This window comes from Montipora capricornis, chromosome 5 (genome assembly GCF_036669925.1).
Source record: "Montipora capricornis isolate CH-2021 chromosome 5, ASM3666992v2, whole genome shotgun sequence".
Lineage (NCBI taxonomy): Eukaryota > Metazoa > Cnidaria > Anthozoa > Scleractinia > Acroporidae > Montipora > Montipora capricornis.
The window spans coordinates 20,336,068-20,360,649 of record NC_090887.1 but is presented as its reverse complement, the minus strand read 5'-3'; the positions used below and the strand labels follow the sequence as shown (position 1 = coordinate 20,360,649).

The following is a 24,582-nucleotide window of genomic DNA, read 5'->3' as shown; positions in this document are numbered from 1 at the left end:
TTTCTCCCACCTTATGTGCAGAGTCTCCTAAATTTTAAGTTGAAATCTGGAGGCGGCCGAATCTAGAATGATGAAACAATCTGTAGAACAGGACTCTCTACAAGTTTGAGATGATGCTAAATACTTGCAAAGATGAGAAGCCTTGTTCGACACAAAGGGGGTATTTTCGATAAAATGCTTCGAACAAGTTAATGCAGACTGATATCACGATGGCGAATGTATAGCGAATAACGAACATGTACTGTCACTTTCGAAAAACAATTCGGATGAATCTCCTTCAATCGAACAGCGAATCATAGCCGAATAATAAACGAGCACAACGAACGAGGCTCAATTAGAAGACGAAATCCATGTAATGTAGTCATTAAATGCGTAGGACTGATTTCTTCATGGTTTGAATATTGATGAAGGAGCTGGTTAGCGTTTTCGAATCGAAACAGATCGAGATGTGGATCGAATGTATTGTCAGTGTCTCCAAAAATTGCATAACGAGATCATCGGCTCTTACTCATATATCTCCATGTGTCAATTGTGGTGACTTTGAATTAGGCAGTTTACAACCATTCGTCTATTTCAAGCAGTAGGGTCACGTGGCGATGACGATGATGAGATGGTGAACATGATCATCAACATTATGACAAGGATGTTGATGACGATGATTACTCAGTGGAAAAAAGACGATGAGTTTAAATGGAATGGATACTTACGATGAAATGACTCAATTAAAGTTGTAATGCAAATACCACGTTGACTAGTTTATTCATGGTTTAAAGATTGATGAAGGAGTGAGCTTGTTGCATGACGTTTTTGCATCGAAACAGATCGAGATGTGGGATCGAATGTATTACACAACAACATGATCGGCTCTTATGCTTATCTCTATCATGGATCGATTTAGGTAGTTTACAGCCATTCGTCTGTTTGGAACTGTAGCAAGGATCTCCTGTAACGAATTCACGATGACGATGATGAGATGATGAACATGATCATCAACATTATGACAAGGATGATGATGGCGATGATTACTCAGTTGTAAAAAGACGATGAGAAATCCGTTAGCGCCTTTTCGTGGAGTGCTTACTTACGCTGAAATGACTCAAACAAAGTTGTAATGCAGATAACACGATGACGAACTACAGCGAATAATGGACACGTACCCATGTTCGAAAGCATTCAGATGAATCACGCCCAATCGATCAGCGAATCACAGTCTAAAAATGAACGAACACAACGAAAGACGCTCAATAATGGTGATACGAAATCCATGTAGTAATTGCATAGGCCTGATTTATTCATGGTTTAAATATTGATGAAGGAGTGAGCTGCTTGGCGTTTTCGCATCGAAAGAGATCGAGGTATGGATCGAAAGTATTGTCAGTGTCTCCGAAAATTACACAACAAGATAATTGGCTCATATGGTTATCTCTATGTATCGATTGTGGTGACTTGTGGTGAATAAGGTAGTTTACAACGATGCGTCTATTTCAAGGTAAGCAAGGATCATGTGTAACGAACTGATGAAGAATATGATGAACATGACCATCAACATTATGACAAGGAAGATGTTGGTGATGATGATGCCGGATGATTACTCAGCGTGGTTAAAAGACAATGACATCTGAACCCATCGAATGCATACTTAAGCTGAAATGACTCAAAGTTGTAATGCAGATACCACACTGATGATAATTGTACAGCGAATAATGGACATGTACCGTTGAAAACATACAGATCAATCGTGCACAATCGAATAGCGAACCATAGCCGAAAAATAGACGAACACAACATAAGAGGCTCAATGAGCGGACAAAATCCATGTAACAAAATTGTGAAGGAACGTTTGGTTGGTTTAAATATTCAGAAAAGCAGTTAGGTGGTGGAACGTTTTCGCATCGAAAGAGATTGAGATGTAGATCGAATGTATTGTCAGTGTCTCCGAAAATTATATAAGATGATCGGCTCTTATGGTTATCTCCATGTATCAATTGTGATGGCGTTGAATTAGGTAGTTTACAGCAGTGCATCTATTTCAAGGTGTAGTTATGATTACCTGAAACACAAAATGTTAGTGATGGTGATGATGATGACGCGATGATTATGATGGTGATAATGATAATGATGACGATAATGAACATCAACATTATTGTGATAAGGATGAGGAAGATGATAATTTATCTCAGCGTGGTAAAAAGACGATGATGATGATAACTGATGACATTTGCAGTGACGTTTATGTTACAGAAAAGAGGAAGTGATTAATGATGGTGAGTGTGCTTTATATAGAGTAGTGGCTCGTATGCGGGCAAGAGTTCAACAGAGAGTGGAGATGAAGATGAAGAATCGGTGGAGAAAGGCAAGCTCGAGCAATCAGGTCGCTCATCATTTTAGCACACTCATGTAAAGAAAAGGCTCATCAAAGGATCGTGAAAGCTAAAATATACCACATAAGAATGAACAAAGTCACACGGAAAAAGAACCAAATGAAATGAAGTAAAGACCATATACAGAGCTGTGTATAATATAGGAGGAGGACTTTCATTGGAAAAAAAACTTGAGATGACTATAACTGAGGAATCCGGTGACCCTGATTACGTACACTCGAAGGGAGGGACCAGTGTAAAGATAGCCTGCGAATACAGCCGCCTCTCATCGCTCACCGCCGCTTGCCTTTAACTCAGTGGAAAAAAACTCAGTAAAAAGAAAAGTGGAAAAAAGTGGGAAAAAAACTCAGTAAAAAGAGGATAAGAGATTAATGATCCGAGAGGGCTCAAAGAGTATGAGAAATATAGAGGACGAAGAATACAAGAGGGATTAACCAATCAGTATTAAGCAAGGTAAGGAAAAGCACTGAATTCAAAAGGTTCAGATCACAACACTCCTGCAAGGGAGAATGGCAACATCAACCCAAATCCCGTGACAACGCATCCAGTTGCATATGCAAGGGAAGGACATTTTGCGCCTTTTGGTTCACTGAGGACTGAGAGGACAATTCACTGATAAGGTTTTCTTCTCGTCTTGCAGGTATTGACTGGCAACTTAAAGCTTCTTACTTTTTGTTCTGCTTAAGCATTTTTGTCGACTTCAGTTTTCTGTGCAATTTGCCAAAAAACAGTTGTTGGTTGGTTTCTCAGCATTCAGTTTCAACGCTTGCGTCTGGTGCAGTTTCTCTTGTAACCCGTCTTGCTTCAAATACGATTTTCTTCCGAATTCCATTTGTTATTTTCATCTCTATCTTCATGAAACTTCAATCACATCAGACTTGCCACAAGTCGACCTTACGAGAATCCCATGCAGGAGAAATTTTTTTGGCGAGTGAAGCGTGATTTTTCGGACGCGAAGCGGATGAACGAGCGACGAGCGCCCCATCTACGCGAGAGGCGAAGAGGCGGAAGTCTGCAATCACATCTGCATCTCATTTTGCGCAGCCTTGTTGTCGTCCAGAGATGAGATGATAAACAGTTTGTGCGATGTCTTCCGGCTACTTCCATTTCCATCCTTTTCGGGATACAGTTCTTCTTCTTCTCCTCTCTTGTCTTGTCTTGACTATACTTACAATGAATTGCTTATTTAATGGAATATATAATTAATAGGAATGCAACTTTCAGTGCGCGACCAGCCCATGAAACAGCCAGTGTTTTATGAGCCCCCGCACCACGTCAAAAATCCTACTTTCGTGTTCTGTTAATTGTCTTACTATCATCTTACTATCATTAGAAGAAATTGTATAGCTTCCAAAATTCCTAAGCTATTATTCACGCTTAACAATTTTTTCTTCTGCCACACCGTATTCTTTTTTTGTGGCTCCAGTCATCTTCATTTCACTACTAGTGACGCTCTACATTGTTGTTCTTGTGGGTACTGTTTTCTGAAATTTTCACTCCACAGTTTCTCGTAGGAGCTTGATAAGTCTCGTCCTTTCCTTGACTTTTCTCGTTCTAATCTTCTTTAGCGCATTCCTTATTAACCGAATTCTTGCTTTCTTTGCTTATTTTGCTTTGTTTGACTTTCACTTAGCTAAGAGGGTCAAAGTAACTGAAGAATCGAATAGAAGAGAAAGAAGGCAACAGTAGGGAAACTCACAGCAAGTTGAATCTCGAAAATTCGAGTGTTATCAAAAATAAACTTCACTGGAATATAGTGTGTATATTGATACCGGTAGGAATGCAAGCAAGAAAGTTGGTCAGACTGCAGCACGAGAATAAGAAACTTTTAGCTCCTGCGCTATATTCCGAGAAAACATTGGATGAACTTTGTTAAAAAGATGATTGGATTAGGACCAGATAAAAATAAGCAAATGTGTAAACAGATCTGGGGCCGTTTCAGTGTAGAGCTTGCTCGTTCATTTTTCAGTCTCTGTCTTGTCCCAAATGCCCAGTGATATGCTGCTTTATGTTTATGATCAGGCGAGATTTTCCCCCAACTGAGGTGTTCGCTGTCATCGTCTTACCGTGATAAATTCTCCAGCACATTAATCTTTGTCGAGAACTCTTATTCCTATCTGCCACGGTCTTTTTAGGTTTCTAAAGAAAGCCCTAAAACAATGAGAAGGCTTGGGTCTGAGGTGTATGAGGGCACACCATGACCAAAGCTAAGATAACAGAAAAAAACTCCTTGAGCCCCATAAAAGATACACCTTAGAAAACAGGTGAATAATTTAAAGAATGAGGAAGTTTAGTCAACCACGCCAGCCTTGTTTGATCAGCCTTGTTTGGCTTCGCTTTTCTTCGTTCTCCTTTGTTCTTTTTCGCTCCGCTTTGACGGTTCGTGTTTTACCTCTTCTAGGTCTTCTTTGCTCATTTTCGTTCCACTTTGTTTATGATCGTCCTTCTTCCGCATTTATACTATTTCTTTCTTCGTTCTACTCCATTGCTCTTATTCTACTTCCGTTTTCCGTTTCCTCAATCTGTGGTTTACTTCACTGATCTTTGTTCTTCTACGTTTCTCTGTTTTCGTGAGTATTTCTTTTGTTTTATCCGGGGCTCGTTCTTTACTCGTACTCCGTGAGTCAGTTTATTCGCCTTCTCAGCTTCTTCCCAGAGGGCTCTTTTGCCCAACTTCAACTCTTGTCTCTCGTGTGTACAATAACTTCTATTCTTGAAGAATATCTTGAGCTCTTTATTCTTACCCAATCATTTGTAATTGCCGTTCTAACTCGATGCTAACAACAGATGACTGTATGCTAGTCATCCCGAAATCTCCCTCATCGCAGAGAAAAACAATCATACTTTTTGGTGCAGTTTTTACGACCTTTAAGTTACTTATGTCTAGCTTTACCTCTACCGGCATAAGATTATGTCAAAACGCACGCGACCAGCCCATCTGACACACATCAATTGAGCTCCCGCGTCACTTAAGAACTATAGTTTAAATTACAGCTTACCCTCCCCTCCCACCCAATACACCAATCCCAGGGGTAAGAAAATAACTCCGATTCAGGTTAGTTTTTTAGATTTTTTAAATTCTTAGTTTAAGCTACTTGTATCGTAAAAAATGCCTTCAAAAAATGCGGAAGTTATCTATCAGCTTAAGATAAAAAATGAGAAGAAGCCATGAACCTACAACACCGGGTGGAACTAACATATCAAAAGTAAATCTATCAACACAAAGGATGGAAAAAACCGGATCGTCCAAAAAGCGTTCAGAATGCAAGGCACGTAACACAAAAACGGGAAAAATATTTCGAAAGACAGTCAAAATTTAAAAAAATTTATCAGCTTAAGATAAACACCGAAAAAGAGTTATGAGCCTACAACACCGAACAAATCTAAAATACCAGCAGTAAATCTATTATCATATGAATTGAGGAAAAAACCGAATGAAAATGTCAGTTATCGACAAAAAGCCGTCTTAATGCAAAGCAGGCAATAGGTCCGTCCATCCACGTTGAAAAAGACGACGAGATACGAACTTCGCGATAAACTTGAAGGAAAAAAACGATTCGACTGAGATGCACCTTGCAAAAAAATTCGTTGACCCAAGACGAAAAAGGCGCCTTGATATGCACCTCGCAAAAAAGTGCGCGATCCACGAAGAAAACGATGACTCCATATGCACTTCGAGGTTAAAAAGTTCGCCGATCCAAGAAAAAAATGTGACAGTCATTAGGCATAGTGTGCCTCATTGACAGCTCTGAGAAAGCAGTTTTTAAATTATTAAACTCATTCCTAGGGTCTCTCGTTTTTTCGACAGAGCCTGGGTTCGAGTTCTCTGGTTTACCCCGAATAGCAAGAAAAATAGTTCTTGTTATTTGGAGCATTTCTGCTTAAAGCGCTGGAGAATAATGGAATAAATTAAGCACTCACCTTGCACTTGAATTCAGCTAATAACTCAACTATCAATGAATAAATCTATTCACCCGTTTACTTCCCTACACTTAGTATTCAAACCAGCTGGGTCAGTTGCTGAATTGCACCAATTGGCTTGAAAAATCAGTGTACAGCGCTTAAAGCATGAAGTACTTAGTATCTGAATGGACCCAGGCTAGCTCGCCCCAGTGGCAGAGATGCAATCTGCTACTAGGCTGAGTCATCAGAACATCAGAACATGGCGACACTGTAGCGGATTTAGTAAAAGATGCGTAGAAGCAGGGATAAAAACAACCGATTCCTAAATAAGTAAAAATATGAACCGAAAAATTTAGTTTAAATTAAAAGGGCCCTAGTCCATTCAGTTGTAAATTAATTACCCCCCTTAACTATCCAATTCCCAAAGGAATAGATAAACGTAAAATCGGTACGATACCAAGACCACAAAGGTCTTCGACGGGAGGAGGCACTTGGAGTTTAGTTGCTGTCATAGTTCATCGAAGCTCGAAGAGACTGAAATACAGGTTGCACCACGTCGAACAAGTCAAAGAAGTTAATAGTCCACCAAGACAGAAATGAAATAGATCTGTTTTCTGGGGCAGAAAAAAACAACATTCAAGTAAAAAAACTAGTTCGAGTGGAAAGATCCTTGCTCAGATTGACAAGAGGGAATGTATATTACAAAATCAGTTTTTAAAAATGACGTTATAAAATGCCGTTTAAATGCTAGGAGTAGGGAAGAACAGCAATAAAAGACAGGTAACATTTTCAATTTTCAAGTGAGCCACCTGAGGAATCAAGAATTTGTTTGAGGCTGTTTCCCCTTTCTTAAATTAGGAAAATAATAGATCAATCGAATTGCCAGTTTATTTGCAATAGACTCCTTATGCGTGATGACGCCTGACAAGCTGATTTCACTAACAAGCTTCGAATGGACCTCTTCAGCTTCAACGTGTTGTTTTCCCATTTCAAACCACGTGCTGTTCCCAAGGGAATTTTCCTTTTGTTATTTTCATAAGTTATGCATACATATGCACGTGCATAAGACGACATTTGAAAGAAAATGTTCCCTAGAGTAACATCACGTGGCCTGAAACCTACAAACTATTACATGTAAAACAGGTCCACTCGAAAATCAAACTTGTAAATTGTAGCTTGAGCTGAATCCCAAAGGAACAAGCTTATAAAGAAACCCACTTGCGAACAGTGTTACGTGTCCAGATGAAGTGAATAATGTTTTGCAAACGAGACTCAGCTTGGTGGTGAATTTCGAGCATATGACGTCATCATGAATAAGCCATATATTCTTGGGTTGCACGTCACGCAAGTAAAAACATAAATCGGTTACCATTCAAGAAATTGAGTCAAGAAATGGAAATGTTATAGAAGAGCAATAAGTAAATAACGGGTCCAAGTCTCAAGGCTGTGCGATGTTCCGTACTTGAGTTATTCGGAAAAATATATTACTCAAATTTGTAGAGTTTAGTATGGAGGCGCCATGTTGGTGTACTGCCGAAGTACACCAACATAGCGACCGGAAACCTGTAGAAACATCTGGAATTTAGTTTGGCGGTCTTTAACACTTTCTGCTGTATAATGAGCTAGCAAACATTTGTATAGACACGTCTCCTAGTATATTGGCTGTTTAGCCCACAAAAACACGAGGGAAATCGATGTTTTTATGCAACTGGCATGTGTTTCGAAAGCCGTCAACATGTCACGCACTGTGAAAAACTCTGAAATTCAAACTGCTCTATCTTCGAAACGAAGCACGGTACCGAGCTGAAAACATGCAAACAGATATGTTTTCAAAACCTCTTGCAGCTGATCAAGATAAAAACTCAAAAGGCTCTTTAGTTTTGTATTTTATTTTTTGTGACGTCACGTGCAACCCAAGAATTGTTTCTGCATGAATTGGCGATTTTTGTACTTTGACATTTTCTCCGGGGAGGTACTTCTTCACTTGCAAAATAACAAAGTGATTTTCCAGCTTTGAGGAAATTGAAGGAAAGAAAACACGAGTAATTAATTAGGTTTCAGCATTATGTTTTCGCTTCCCATCAAGCAAAGTCTTGAATATACTATTATTGGAGCACCTGAAAGCACAAACCGTGAAACGGCGGGAAAACTTAAGCAACGTCGAGAATCAACTTGAATGAAACTTAGCATCAAAGTTATTTCTCGCTCAGAAAACTCTTCTAAAGCATTTGAAAGTCAATATTAAACTTTTTTGAAGTTGAAATAATTTTTGTTTCTTTTAAATTCAAAGCATCCAAGAAACGTTCAAGGAACGCTTTGAGGCCAAGTAAAAACATTTGCTATTAGTCGGAATTAAAACATTTACTGAAGCGTAAAATGCTCAGAGAGTCAATTAAGTTAAACTAAAAGCTAATTTACCTTAGCTTCGTACCTCCAAATTCCTCGAAGAACTCTCAATTTCCCTTTGGCGGTCGGGTGACCACGCGAAAAGTTGTTGTCGTGTTACTCCTTGCTAAAAAATTTGGTCTTGTTTTTCAACTTTTAACACGTTATTGAAGCCTTGCCGTTCTTGTCCATGGCTGGAAGGCTTGCTACTGATTTCAAAAACACCAAGAAATACAAATGAACTCATTTTGACTCAAACATGAACATAAAAGTGACAGCAACAACGCACTTGGCGAACGCTAACAAGTGTCAACATTTTCCTCGAGAATTTCTCACCGTAAAGCAATATAATTGTCTTCAATGGAACTCTTCTTCTTGCAGCACTTGCATCTTCCTTTCAGTTAGTTCTATATTGAATTATTTTTTTGGCGAAAAAGGAGGTTTCTTAACTTAATTCGGGGACAGAAAAACATGACTCACTCGCCCTCTTACTATGCAAAAGTGAGAAATTCTGTGAACTTGTGCACGGTGAAAAAGGCGCGAATTTTGCATCGGGTGCCAAATCATTCATTTCATTGGTTAAAAAAGAGAATGAGAATGAATGACAACTGTTATCCGTCAAAACCACGTGGAGTGAGGCAGTCAATTAGCAAGCATTGTTCCTTCGTTTTTCTTTTCCACAAGCTTTTATTTTGGAGTTTATGAATTTATTAATCAAACCGTCTACCGTAATTAATACAGTGGTTTCTTTAAAGTCGCTGTTCGAGCGTGGCTCGAGACATTTCGCCCTTATTAGAAGGATTGGTACTACAACGCTTTATCACGTATTAGCAATATTATGGTGCCACTATGGAGATAGGGTGACCCTTCTATAAGGGACACCCTCTTAGAAGGGTAACCCTTGCCTATTGTATTTTCCGGTTTGGTTTACATAAGAGGTAGGGTCACCCTAGGGGTATGGTCACCCTATCTGCTTGGTATGGTAACCCTCCTAGGAGGGCCAACTTTTTGCCATGTTAATGCTAAAATCTAAATTAAAATTTAAAAAAAAAAAATGATTACAATAAAATACAATTACTATAATACTATATTAATTCTAAAGCTGCTTTCCATGAATGCCGTGCTTTATACTAAAATATGTCTTTAATCAGATTTTTGAAAAGCCCAAGAGACTCTGCTTGTCTCGCTTTGAGGGGTAAGCTATTCCAGACAGTAGCACCTCTATAGCTGAAGCTGTTTCTATAATAATTTGTCCGTGGAAACGGAACATTAAGCTTTCTTTCAGAGTCTCTTAAACTATAAACAGATTCGCGGTTTGTAAATTTAGAACATAGATATTCCGGTGCTAGCCCCTGAAGACACTTATAGACCATTGTGGCCAGCGCAATTTGTTGCTGGCTAACTAGATTTTTCCAGCCTAAAATTTTGAATAGCTCGCTAGCATTTGCATCAAAATTAGAGAAGGTCAAAACTCTGGCTGCTCTATTTTGCAGTTTTTGTAATTTGTCATGTAACGTGATACCACAGTTTCCCCAGACGACATTGCAGTAGTCAAAGTGCGGTTGAAGTAAAGCGTGATAAATAGAGCGCAATGTCGTCTGAGGAACGAGATGCCTTATACGTTTGAGGGCTCCAATTCCAGAAGCTACTTTCTTTGTCAGTTTATCGACATGGCTACTCCAGTTAAGATTATTATCAATAAGCACGCCCAGGGATTTAGCAACAGAAACTTGAGTGATAGGAGCACCATTAATCTCGGGAATTGGAGGATTTGTGAGAGCATACAACCTCTGCCTTGATCCAATCAGCATAAATTCGGTTTTTGTCATGTTCAGGGTAAGTTTGTTTGCTATCAACCACTTTTTAACATTTTCTAGATCATGGTTAAGTCTTGATTCTATGTCGCCTGTATTGTCACCCGCATATGTTAGGTGGGTGTCATCTGCGTACATCCATGGCATACAATTCGTTAGACAGTTTGGCAGATCATTGATATATAGCAAAAACAACAATGGACCCAAAATAGTCCCTTGAGGGACGCCGCAACTTAGTGAGCAGGTTTTAGAAAGTGATCCATTAATAGAACACTTTTGAGTGCGGTTGTCCAAATAGGACTTAAACCAGTTGTAAGAAATGCCATGTATGCCGTAATTATTTAATTTAGATAAAAGGATCTCGTGATTAACCGTATCAAAAGCTTTTTTTAGGTCTAGGAAAACAACAGCGTTTATTTTTCCTCGGTCAATGTTGTAAGCCCAAGTATCCGTAGCCCCAAGTAAAGCCGTAACGGTGGAATGAATAGAGCGAAAACCAGATTGGCATTTACATATTACGTTATGCTTTGTTAGGTACGCATATAATTGGTTATAAACTATTCTTTCGAACACTTTGGCTATAACCGGGATAACGGAAATTGGGCGGTAATTGTTTAGGTCATCACGTTCCCCTTGTTTGAATAGTGGAGTGACCCGTGCACACTTCCAGTCGTCTGGGAACACACCTACATTTAATGACTGATTGAAAATATAGCACAGCGGTTTGCAAATAAGATCCGCGCATTCACGAATAAGTCGAGAAGAAATTTTGTCAAGGCCGACTGCCTTTGATTTTTTCAGTTTATTCAGCAGTGAAAATACTTCATTTGTGGAGGTTGGGCGGAACTGAAACTCCTTATCCGTGCTAGTGAGATAATTCAGATAGCTGTTGCCATCTGAAGAAGGAATATCACTAGCAAGTTTCGGGCCAATGGTAGCAAAATAACGATTAAATTCGTGCGCTATTTCTGCTGGAGCTGTTACTGATTGCTCATTTACATTCAGTTGTTTCACAGACGTTTCCACGAAATTTCGGGAAGACAGCTCATTGATGATCTGCCAGGTTTTGCGGGAATCACCCTTATGCTCGTTTGAGGTAGGGTCACTCTTCTAGAAGGGTAAACTTTTGTGAGATCGGATTACTGTCAGAAGGCCGCGAAAGTCTGTAATGACTTAGTGCGCGTGTAAGCCCGGGGAATATTTTTGCCGTTCTGTGCTGGCCAAATCGAACAGAGTTCGGAACAATCGGAGGAAAAAAATGGCGCCATTTCGCGAAAAGACCTAGATGATGATGATGAACCAATTGTCGACGAGAGCACGAGGGAAAGCCGCTCGACTCGGAAAGATGTGGAAAAATCACAAATCCTATAAAGTGGTCATGGACATCGGAAGCGGTGGAGATATTCCTGAAGTATATTACAGAATTCAAAACCAAGTGCCACTTTAACGGCGTGGACTTCGAGGCCGATCTATCCACAATGTAGGCGGAAATACGCCGATGCATGGTGGTGGATTTTCCCCAAGATTTTTGCCCTGAAATTGTTCAGGAGCCGGCAAAAGAACTTAAGGATATGAATATGAATTCTACCGAAAAGAGCTGGTTGTCTCCCTCGGCGACAAATTCAAAAATCGCGATAGCCTTAGGGACAAGACTTTGCATGTAAAGGGGGGCTATCTTTTGCCCCTTATACTAAACAGTCTGCATCCTGTTCAGGAATACTTGGTGTTTCATATGATACCATAATATTGCTAATACGTCACGGATAGAGCATTGCGGTAGTGCCGTTTCTTCCGATAATAAGAGCGCTGCTTGAAAGTGTTGAAACTAAATCAAAGAGAACAAAGAGTATTTCATCAGCTTTTACATGTATCAAGTTCGCAGGATGTGAAATAGGGGAAGTGCAGAACGTTTGATGCCGGTGACATCATCGTTCTTGAAAGTAGTCACTTAACACTCCAAATAGCAATTTTGCATTTTGTATTCAATAATCAGGCAATTATCATCCTTGTAGTAATATTCAGAAAGGGAAGGGAGAACATTGACCGACGCAATTTTGTTCCCCCATGTCGAACACAGCTATCATGCGTGATACGCAGTCTCGGAGCGATGGTGATCTACATGCGGTTACAATCCAAGCGTAACCAACGGTTCTCTATGGGGGCTGGGCAACACCACCTCATGATCTCTTGGCAACACGGAAGAAAGATCATCACTGGCTTTTTCAAAATTTCTTTATTCAAAATCTCTCTTGCTTGAACACAGCTTTTGCGCCAAAAAGTCATAATTTTAAGACAAGTTAACCATTTCTCGCCCAAGAGGGACACTGACAGATTTTACTCTGTCTAACGCCAGACAATTTTACTCGTCAGTGGTTAAGAAAACTGAAAACCGGGTGCTATGTTTGAACTGTAAAATGAGAAAGTGAGTCAGTTACTAGCTTTTTCAGTTCCTTAAAATTCAAGCAAAAATGTGAAAGAACGGGCCATGAAGACAGTCAAGGTATCAAAAAAATAACAGTTAATGTGAAAAACGCTGTGAGCTGGCTGTCTTCTCAGAAACGCTGACTCATTTCAAATTCAAAGCTTGAACCCTCTTCAAAAGAACTATAATTAACTCTAACCCAAGTATGGGGCCCCAGGGTAGGGGATTTAAGACGTTAGGATGACTCGTGAAAACGAGTTTAGGAAAATTGAAGTCTCGGTCATAAATATTCTTGCTCTTTGGCCATTCTTAAACATGAAACATGGAAACAGCGGTTACAAACATAATGATAAAGCTCATTTTACTTTGTATTCTGTGCCCTCTCGTTGAATAATAGTCCCTTCTTTTTTCTCTTTTCCCAGAATTGTTTGCACTTTAACGGAAAGGAACGATCTTATTTTTAGAAACTAAAAGCCTTTTGGTGTATTGAGTGCAACAAATACGGCCAAAACACACGATATGAAATTTTAGTAGAGTATTCTACGCATTGACGTAATCAAACACCAAGTTACGTTCAAAAGGATTGAGAGCGAATCGTTTTCTGGAGTAAAATTAATCCACTTGAGTTGGCTTTCTTGGTTCGCCTCTATTTCTGCGGCAACGTAATAATTCAAATTACGCAATCAACGTTGGAGCGTGCGCAGATCAACCGGTTTGGGAGCGAGTTTCACACCAGACACATGATTTTCTGAAACTGTCGCTCTGATATCTTGTTGTAAATCGGTTTTTTATTTGTGTTTAATTCGAGTTTCTTTAAAATGAATAAGTTAAAGAGAAGCCTTAGTTTAAGAAGTTCAAAACGTCACATTCCAGAAAGTGTAAGGCCTCAAATCTGGGAAAACGACAGCTATAAAGTGCGCAATGGGGGTGTAAGTTTCCCAGTAAAGGTATGAATTTTTTTAAAATATATGAGATTCCTATACTTTTAAAGCTTGTATAACCCACATTGTTGGAGGTTTTATGACCAAAAGCCTTCACTAGTTCAGTGAAAGTCTTATTAATTAGAAAGTATTTGTTGATTTAGTATGTAGGATCGACAGAAGTGACTGAATCAAGAGGAACCCAAGTCTGTGCCGAGGCATTTCGTAAGATGAAAGAGGTAAGATCACCTGCGTTTTTTAAATTTCGAGCGCAAAGTTTGAAAGCTAAAACGAGATCTTACACTGCTGAAGCCCTTGGTGAAATAACCGTTTCCCTTCAGCGCCAATTCGCCGATCATTGCTGCAGGGGAGATGAGTAAGCCATTGTATTCGTTACGTTTCTTCGATGTGCATGTCTCACTCGCTCACACTTATTTTATTTATCTTAGGCTGGTGTGGCGAAGAAGAAACGAATGCAGCTTCTTGTAACGGCAGATTGTGTGCGAGTAGTGGATGAACAAACCAAGGTAGAACACGTTTATTTTTTCAACAGATATGTAAGCTTATAATAAGCTGATATATTCAAGAGTATTTCGGGTTGTGTATACATACCCAGCTTGCAATCGCGAAAATGTTGATTATAATATTGGCTGTCCACCCTTGCCGGCTTTCAGACTTTATATTAACTTAATTTCAACTCTTTTTCCTTTTGAAATCAATTCTGTGGTGTGTTCCAGCAATGGGTGATAAAACGTGGAATGATTAAATAACAAACCGGACCCAAACTTACAACCTGCCTCAGTACGGAGAAACTATTTGTCTACATAGTTAATCGTTTTGAAACTCAGTTTTACACATTTTAATATGATATTGGATTATTATCTGAAATTATCATGTCCTTTGGGAGGTAAAATATTTAAAGGCGCCGAATAGATGTTTTTGATTTTTTTCTCACTTTATTTTAAATGAAATCTTATTGAAAACCCGAAGGTACTCGTATAGACAAAACCCAATGTAGATTTCACATGTCTTGATTAATTTGTTTTTTGTAAACTTTCGTGCGCTGAGTTGGCTTGAGAAAAGAAAAATCAGAAATCTAAAAATAAGCATTTATACATTGGTCATCTTTTCTAGATCAAAACATTTTCGCGAAATGTTGAGGCTTAATAATACCGAACAGCTGAATATATAAATATCATATACGAAATGTTTACAAATGAATAACTTGCATATGAATTGTACGACGAAGTTTAGCACAATTAGCTGGTTTGTAATCCTTTCAACGAGGAATCGATTAGATCTGTCGATGTGAATTATTTTTATTGCCTTACATACGGTTCTCTATCCATTGATCTTAAGTGATTTCTTTAAAACGAAGACATCAGTGCTACCATAACGTGGTAACTGACATTTAAGTGATTTCTTTTTTTTCTTTTTCTATCAGTACAGTAAAATGGTGTTGGAAATTTGTTGTATAACCGATTCACGTCGCTTAATAATGGGTTTTTTGTATACTATGTTGTTTATGTGACAAAATAAGAAAGGTATCTCCCCGACGGAGGCCTTCGTCCTAAATACTGGCTTAAGGCATTTTCCCATGTGAAAACTTTGTCGACAGTTGAAGGGTCATTAACAACGAGGAAAGATTTGTACAACCACAGTGTTATGTTTGTTATTAAGCACTCTTATTTTACCGTATGTATAGTGGTGAGAGTTTTTCGAATTTTCTTGGCATAGAATGCAGGAAAAATGCACATGAGCTGATTTTAAACTGTCCATGTGCTATTTTATGCATCATTATGTCAGTGATCGAATAAATAGATAGTGGGACCCATCCAAGCACATCACTTTCTGTAGTTCTTTGTGTGTTTGCTATTAAATATTAAACACCTTGTGAGAGAATTGATTATCTTCCATGTATGAAGGATGCAGTTATCATAAATAATGTGGGAAAGGAATAAGCAGAAGTTTTTTCTTTGATTATATCTCAAAGAATTTTAATACTTCCTGCTGAATAGTTTGCTTTTGCCATTTCTCATTTGCGTTAATGATTATACAACCTCTGATTCTTGTTTCTCATTGTGATCCTAAAGGCTATTATTTTTTGTACATAACTCAATCCATAATCCAATCTGAAAAGGTGGTCTGTTGACATGTTTTCAAGATACATAGGACAGTGTGGATATTTGATTAACCTGAGGTCCCACTACCATCTAAAAGTTCATTCGTGGTTTGAAACTCCTTTTTCATGAAACTAACTCAATTTGTAATAAGTATTACTATCAGAAGAAAATATTAAATGGAATTTCAAATTCTTTATGCCTCGGTGCTTTCTTCAAGTTTTGTGAAAATGGATTCTGGTCTATTCTAGAGGAAAATGAATTCTGCTTCTCACTGTTGGAGATGTTATTGGTGCTCATTGATCTAAATTGAAAAGGTTACATGTATTCACAGGGTTTCAATAACTTCTGAAGTAAATGCCTGGTCTAATCAATGCAAGTGGCAGTTACTCTTGTCTTTTACAAGGGTTTGAGTGAAAATCAAGGCAGAGTATGCTGCAGTGTGAGGCAATTTCTGACAACCAGATGGCGGTATGCCACTGGTGACCGGCTTCTAATGAAACCCCTGTTGCAGTAATAGTATGAAGTATTGCAAAAGAAGTACTTGGGCAGGAAAGTCTGTCATTTTTTCTTGCAACTTGGGGTTTGTTTGTTTAAAAACTGAAAGAAAAATCAATCTTAAGGAAGCTAAGGATTTATTATGCCTGAGGGGACACTTCAAGTTCCGTTGTAAAATGATAATTTGTGATGATGGTTAATAGAAATCCTTTTTTTTTTTTTGAGAGGGGGGGGGGAGGTTCTTTGTGTATGCCCTCTAAAATGTAATAAGTTCGAATGTGGCCCTAGCATTTTGTATCTAATATCATTAGTATTCTTTATATAATAATTAGATTCTAGAATGATCATTCTACAGCTGAGATACTGATTTAACACATGTAAAGGCATAGCTTGTGAAAGGGAGTTGAACACAAAGGAAGTTGTAAGATGCAATCTACATGTACAATGTATAAGATAAAAATTTGAGGAATATCTTTCTGAATGATTATTTGATGAATAAGAAAAATAACTTACTGTAAAACCAAGCTGTTGTTTTACTTGGTTAGGTGGGTTAACCCATTGAATCCCAGGGGTTCTCCATTGACAAGTAAAATCTGGCCAGTTCAGGCTGGTTTGGGTGTCCAAGGGTTAAAGACCAACTTATTTTGAGGGTGCTAGCGAATAAAGTGAGGAATGATCAATAATTCATTTTTTTATGGAGCCTTTGATATTCCAGATTGACTAGTACTGTGCTGGTCATAACCCAGGATATTAAACAGTATAGTACATCAGAATACTTGTAACAAGAGTCTGGCACCCATGAGTCATAATTGTTGAAAAATACATGGCTTCATACAGTTTTATTCTAATTGATAGTATTTTCATGTGGAAACTGTGGTTCAGGTGCTGTACTTAAGGGTAACTTAAAGATTAGGTTCCTCTTGTGATTATTGTAAAATTTCTTCACTTGACCAAAAGTACAAGTCACATGAGTGGGTAATGATCACCATAGAAGTGTATTTTGATATTGGCCTTAAAGGGTAAAAAAAAAAATGAACAAAAATAATTTTAATGTGTTGTGTTTAAAGGAAACATGCCATTTACATATTTTTCGTTTTTACTCCTGGATACAGTACATGTACTGTATATCCACGAGTTTTGGTGAGAATCTGTATGCCAATTCTCACTCACTTGTAACCGGATCTTTGATCTAATTAGCCAATCAGGATGGATACTCGCAGCACAGCTTAGAAAGCTGTGACTTCCTGTTCGCTAGGTTGACATGTGCGCCGCCATTGCTGTTTGTGTCTTTTATACTTACGGTAAGTCTTTGAGCACCTTCCGCTGCATTTAGAAGCAAGAGACGGAAGAATTAGAGAAATGGCATTCTTCGAAAGGTGAAGCAAAAGATTCTGAACAAGTACACATTAGTCCAATTAATTGTGCACCACCTTTTACTCACCAACACGAAGACTTTAATACGTGTCGAAATGGAATTGACAAACACATTGTGAGAAGACAGTCTCTGTCGATCCACTAAGCTCACAGGGGATTAGCAAATTCAATTTGGAAGGTGACTTCCATTTGGAGGGTGACATAGAAGCTATCAAAGTATACCAATGTTTATCAAAGCTATCACGAAGTTTTGCAAGCTATGAGTCATCAAAGCCATATGAATCCAACTTGCAACATCAGTGACGTGACAACAGTGAGGCAACCAAGCAACCCATGCTTCCAGACACTAGTATTTGTGTGGCGGTGTATAGTAGTAATCCGTACCAATCTCCTGTGATAGAGCAAGGGCTGAGTCCGTTTGCAAATGTAAACATGCTCCCCGGGACAGAGCACCCTCCAGACTTCCTTACAAGAAAAGGTTGGGCTTGTTTCGTAAAGACATAGTAATTAGGTGACCGGTAGTAAGTTGGAATGGTATTTTGATGCAAGAGTCAATCACGATGCTGACGATGTTGTGATTGAATTTCCCGCCAATGAATTGCAGGAGATTTCTTTGTACCTTGGTAATCTTCATAACATGTGGCCGCTGGTTAACACGGTATACTACAACCCAAGTGTGAGGCACCGTGGGATAATTTACCATGGAAAATGGTATTTACCACAGTGTGTGTAACCGCACCTATTGTCATCAAGAGAAAAGCTATTGATATCAAGAGACATTGAATCAAACCCAGGCCCTGTTGCTCATGGAACAAGTACACATACAGTACTGAGAAATCCTTCTATGGCACTGTTGCAGACTTGATTAGCTCAGCAAGGATTGAAGGCACTAGAATGTACCTCAGATGGTTCATGCTTCTTTTCTTCTGTTGCCCACCAGCTATATAATAATCCTTCCTATCACATGAACATGCATTCTGCTGGAGTTGAATACACATGAAACAACCAGCAAAGATTAAATTTTATTGGACCCATTACCGAGCAATTTTGGGTGTGTTGTCACAGCAACATACATGATGTGATGCACTTATTGCGCAAGCAGTTTCAGATACATTAAAATATTTAATGTTACAATACATATAAATGAATCCATTGAGGGGTGGGCACCAGTAACTGTTATCAGTCCTGTAAGTGGACAACAGGGAACTACATGTACTGTTTCAGCAGTTCAGTTAGATTATTATAATGACAGTATTTCAGGTTATGAAATCAGCAGTGTTACCAATGTCAACAATTATTCAGAGTGTTACAATCGATTAATTAACCATGGCCAAAAATGATGTGAGTGTCATTAATTTTCCCCCATGCTGTTACACAAGTATCCAGCTGTTATATCACACTGACTAGTGCATAAAGGAAACTTCAGCCTGCCAATTTTAAACAATCGTGGTAACTTTCACATCCATGAGTAACGACAGTGGCACTTTGATCCATAAAATTTCCATTGTTTTGTTTTTCCTTTGGTTTAGTGAATTAGTTGTTCAAAAAGTTAAAGGAGTTGTAAAGAATCCAGTCAGGGTAATCATAGACAATGTTCACATGAAAAGAATTTGCTTGTTGATAATAGGGATCTCTGGATTGGCTGACGAGGCAACTACGAGGACAAGTTTTCTGTACTGAACGTGCACATAAGGTGTGGAGGCCAACATGTTTTTGAAGTGCATGTGGTTAGAACAGAAAACTCCTACTTGAAGTCGTCCTCATCCTCCGATTTAAAGGTCCCTATTATTTTCTTTGATAGACTTATTCCTTTTGAAAACGCTTCATTTTAAGTACTAAACCTTGTATTTGCTTTGTTTTAGTCACTGGTTATTGATCAGACCATTGAAAAAGTTTCATTCTGTACTCCTGATCCAAGCAACGACAGAGTGTTTTCCTATATTTGTCGAGAAGGAACCACAAGGCGATGGATGTGTCACTCCTTTATTGCCATGCGAGACACTGTGAGTCATTACAGTAACCTCTCATGTTTAGCTGTTTAAAGGGACACTAGCTGGTGCTCGAAAAAAACTGTGTGCAAAATAGATATATCTTATTCGATGGTTTAACATATAATACGCGCAGATATTTTGTGAGTTGCGTAGTATTTTCCTGAGCCCCGCAGCGGTGAGGAAAAATATGAGCAATGAGCAAAATGTCCGCGAGTATTATATATTAAACCATAGAATAAGAGATTTATTATTCCACCGCAAAAAGGTGTTATTTTCCTTCAATTTTATTTGGTAAGAGTGTTTCTAAAAAAAATGTATCATCTGTCCTTCAGGGCGCTTCGTATAAACGAAGTGACAAGTGACAAGCGATGACAAGCTAAATTCTCAGGCTTTGTATCGTGTTGAAAACAATTTCTTTCATTGAAAAACTCCCGTTCTGTCCGTATTTGCTCTGTTCTAAATCGGTCAAACTGGGACACTACAGTGTATGACCGTGAAATGGCATAATAGTGGAATAATAATAACACATTGGTTGTTCGCTGTCGGAAAAAAGTGTTGAGAATGGAACAGCAGATGAGAAAAGTATTTACATGTTTATACTTGAAGCATCCGTTGTCTGCATGGAGCCAGTATCGCCCAGTGGTTAAGGGTGCTTGCCTTAAGATCTGGAGATACAATCATGTACCACTCGTTGAAATAAAATCCTGGGTTCAACTTGTGGACTGCACTTTTAAATAGGCAACTTGTTTGCCTCCGGCCTGTTAGGATTCTTAAGAGTTGTCATTGTTCTGTTCTGTTCTATTGTTTGATTTTGTTTTCTTGGTCCTAAAAAGCGGTCAATTAAGTACATATGTACATAGTGAAAGTATGGGTTCTGGAGGTTAAAGTGATCTTTGTAAACTGTGTTCAAGGTAGACCTGTCTTTAATAACTGGCCTTAAGTCTTCAAGAGTCTATTATATTTTGTGCAGATGTTACAAAATGTTGCCTTGTTTCATGTTTACTCATTATGATTGTTAATATGTGAAGGTAACAGTAAATCTCACATTAATAGGACAGTCGGTTTGAAGGGCTTTTGGCACATAACCGAGCTTGACTTGCAAAGGGATAATTTACAAGTTGATTTTTGTTTTTTGCAAAGCTTTCAATGTAGGCCAATTTTAGACTGGAACATTGTGCTACAACCAGCAACTAGAAACAAAATGTTGACACAGCTCATTTGTACATGTACTGTACATGTACCTATTAATTAAGCTGTGTTTCTGATGCTCTTTGTTCTGACAGCTGTATGTGCTTTTCAATATCCTATCCTGACATACCTTACCTCCATTTCAATTTGAAACATTTGACATAAAAACCATTGCTCATGGGCTCAAAAGGGGTGTCCTTGATGTATAAGGGTAAAAGTACGATGGGAGAACGTAAAGTGTATTAATTTGTCTGAAACAGTGAGAAGTGCCTTGTCAGTTAAGGGTTTTGTTTGCCTTCCCAGGGTGAACGCCTAAGTCATGCAGTTGGTTGTGCATTTACTGCTTGTCTTCAGAGGAAACAGAAAGCTCAGGCCCTGCAACAGCAACACAAAGAGGTGGGAATTTTGTTCGGTTTAAATTATTAATTTTTGTTGGCCTGATGGTAAGAACGTTCAAGTAAATTATTTAGTCAAATGCTTGTATCATGGAGCCAACCAGAGAACCCTCAGTATTGGAAGTAGGCCTTGTCCCCATACACCCAAAACCACATGATTGGGTGCTGGAAAACTGGACCAAATAGTGTTTTTTTTTCTCTTAATAATTCTACTTACCAGTACCATTAAAATACAATGATAAAATGTTAGTTAATTAAGGCTTTCAGGGTTACAACAGTACTCACATTATTTTGTCTTATCATTTCACAACAGCAATCTTCTACAGGCGCTGTGACACCAAGTGCTGCAACTACCACACCACTAGTAAATGGAACCAGTGTGTCAAATCCATCACCACAACAACCTTCACTCGAAAAAACCACCACCCCTGCCCAGGCGCCCACCATCATATCTACCTCACTGTCAACAGGTACAACCACTTCCACACCAATATCAAGTACAGCGCCAGTAGCTGCAGATGAGAGACCATCAAGTGTGAGCACATCACAAGTGAAAAATGGTTCAGTAGTAGGGTTATCAACACAGCCATTGCCATCACCTGGCCAACCCCAACCGAAGCAAGCCAACACTGCTGCTCCTTTATTGAAACCACCACCGACAGTGGCACGCCCAAGGCCACAGCCTTTCAATCCATCACCTTTCACCCGCCACATGTCTCTGAGGTATCGGTCTAATCCTCTGTCATTCATGCCTTTGCGTGGGGAGACCAGTGGTTATGAGACTCTGACAGAAGAACCAACAGTTCCTCAGTTGCCTCCAGCAGTCGACGCACTTGTGCCACAGAGCACAACACCAGCTGTTGCTGATAAATCAACTCTTCAACCTACTGTACAGCACAGTTCTCCTAGTCAACCAGGTAACATGTACAATGGACTGAGTGCAAATTCATCAACTGCCCCGGCTTCCAGCACTTTATTGAAGTTAAGCCAAGCAGCTCCGTTACAACCATATGCTGTTCCTCCTGCTTCGTCTTTGGCTAATGGATCAGTGCAGTGGAATACAACAGGTCAGCCACAGCCACAGTTGCCATCACAGTCTCAACGCCCACGGAAACTTTCTGAAGCTGAAGTATGGCTTGCAACAGCCTCAGCAGACACAACAGCTTCGGGAGGGATGACAGCACGAAGAAACCAAGGTTTGCTCACCACAATAAATCCATTTGCAGAGACTGCTTCCCAGATTGATGCCCTTTCAAATGCATGGACGCACGATTTGCAAATTTCGACAAATTCGTCTACCCAGCCAGCAAATACTTCGTGGGCATCATCTCCTTGGGCTCAAAGCTCTGCAAGCTCAAAAAGTGGCAATGACGAATTTGCAAGTTACTTTGCGTCGCGACAAATGAATCCTCCAGTGAGGCAACCCCTCACTAAGAGGGATTCCAATCCCTTTAAACCTGAAAACCAGGATCAAATATTTTGGGTTTGACCTGCTGGATTGTGAGTTGTGATCATAAGCAAATGATTTTATTTTCTCTGGAAATACGGCACATTTTACATTGGTCTGGAGATGGAGACAGTTTGTTGATAATATTACTTTTTAGTTTATTAAGTCACCTTTATGGCATAAAAGTGAGTCAAAAACCACTTTTTTCCAGAATGAATTAATGTTCTGGATACTGGTCAAGTGTAAATAGCTTTGAGAATTATTAGTATTATTTGTGCAGGGTAGTATTAAATAAGGCTGAAGAAGGTGTTCCAAGATTTATATGAATATTGTGATGCAGACAGACAGCATTTAACAATTTCTTTGATTTACAGTAACTGTTGCCGTTTTTTAAAGATTTTACTGAACATTCTTTTTAATGTCACACAGTTGTGGATAAAGATTATAGCCAACACTAAATTTCTTTCTAACATGTTTCACAGCTTTTTACTTTGAAAAATTCAACTTAATAGGAACCCCTTTCATGTTCAAGTTGAATTAATTTTCATTATAATGTAAGGACACTAGTGTAGCCATGCAGGTTGTGCATTATTATTATTATTATTATTATTATTATTATTATTATTATTATTATTATTAGCTAACGTTTTGTAGCTTTGATGTTCTCTCGTCATCACTTTAAGGCCACAAGAATGTTTCTCAAAAAGCAAATTACGGATATGTTGCTGTCAGCAGAAGTTCATTCATCACAGTTATTCTAATTTTTCCATCTTTCCAGTTTTTCCTGCATGCTGGCATCAGTTATCGTCATCATCATCATCATCATCCTCATCATAATCTTCATAATGATAATTGTAGTAATAATAATTATTATAATTATCATATATTCTATATACAAGGCTAAAAGTTAAAAAATTAAAATATTCAAACCAAACGTTTTCGGCTGTTTGCCATCATCATCATTAACCCTGATGATGTCAAACATCCGAAAACGTTTGGTTTGAATATTTTAATTTTTTAACTTTTAGCCTTGTATATAGAATATATTTTACTAAGCGAACATTATGGACATTATAATTATCGTTATTACATTTTAAAGGGGCTGTAGGTCATGCAATTTTAGGTAATTTCAGCATTGATCAAATGGTCATAGAATTAACTGAAATAACAAATCAATGGCTCAAAACTATAGAAGAACTCAAACAAAACACAGGAAAGCTAAGAAGGGAAAAGGATGGACAAAACTGGGCAGGATTGAAATGGATTGCATTTGGGTAAATTTGAAAAACGTCGGCCCACCTTTTTTCAAATTTATATCAGTTTATATCAAAATGTCATTTAAACAGCTGGAAAATCATTCTCAGTTGTTATGTGGCCGTGATTTTGCAAATGAAAGACTCTTGCTCTGCCAATTTGACATTTAGAGCTCATAAGTAACAAGATTAAACAAAATTACCTTGACCTAGCCCCTTTAAGCTCAGTGCTGTTTGGTAATTTAGTGATTGTTCAGATTTTCAGCGTCAGGCTGCTTCTGGACCCAATGACTCCTGAATTCGTCTGGTGTTAGACAGAGTAAAGTCTCACTCCTAGGGGTCAAAGGGTTAATGTGGAGCATAATAACATTCTTGATCATCTGCTGTGTGATATCCAATCATTTCCATTTCTCATTTATCTAGACAATTTGTGTGGTCCAAAAATTCTGACTCATGTTGTTCACAATGGTTATGTGACCTTTATTTATCTT

The 24,582-nt window shown here is 38.6% G+C and overlaps 1 protein-coding gene across 1 annotated transcript; it reads left to right on the top strand.

Moving 5' to 3' along the window:
* The first annotated feature begins 13,610 nt into the window (after positions 1-13,610).
* On the top strand, positions 13,611-23,488 carry LOC138049856 (protein numb homolog). The gene is made up of 6 exons (XM_068896317.1): positions 13,611-13,852; positions 13,990-14,064; positions 14,275-14,352; positions 19,680-19,820; positions 21,300-21,392; positions 21,705-23,488. The coding sequence occupies exons 1-6, from the start codon at positions 13,724-13,726 to the stop codon at positions 22,878-22,880; spliced, it is 1,692 nt and encodes a 563-aa protein (XP_068752418.1). The 5' UTR covers positions 13,611-13,723; the 3' UTR covers positions 22,881-23,488.
* Positions 23,489-24,582: the final 1,094 nt, after the last annotated feature.

Coding starts and splice junctions, on each gene's coding strand:
- LOC138049856 (XM_068896317.1), top strand. CDS start 13,724: ATGAATAAGTTAAAGAGAAGCCTTAGTTTAAGAAGTTCAAAACGTCAC. Junction 14,065..14,274: donor CATTTCGTAAGATGAAAGAG/GTAAGATCACCT, acceptor TATTTATCTTAG/GCTGGTGTGGCGAAGAAGAA. Junction 21,393..21,704: donor TGCAACAGCAACACAAAGAG/GTGGGAATTTTG, acceptor ATTTCACAACAG/CAATCTTCTACAGGCGCTGT.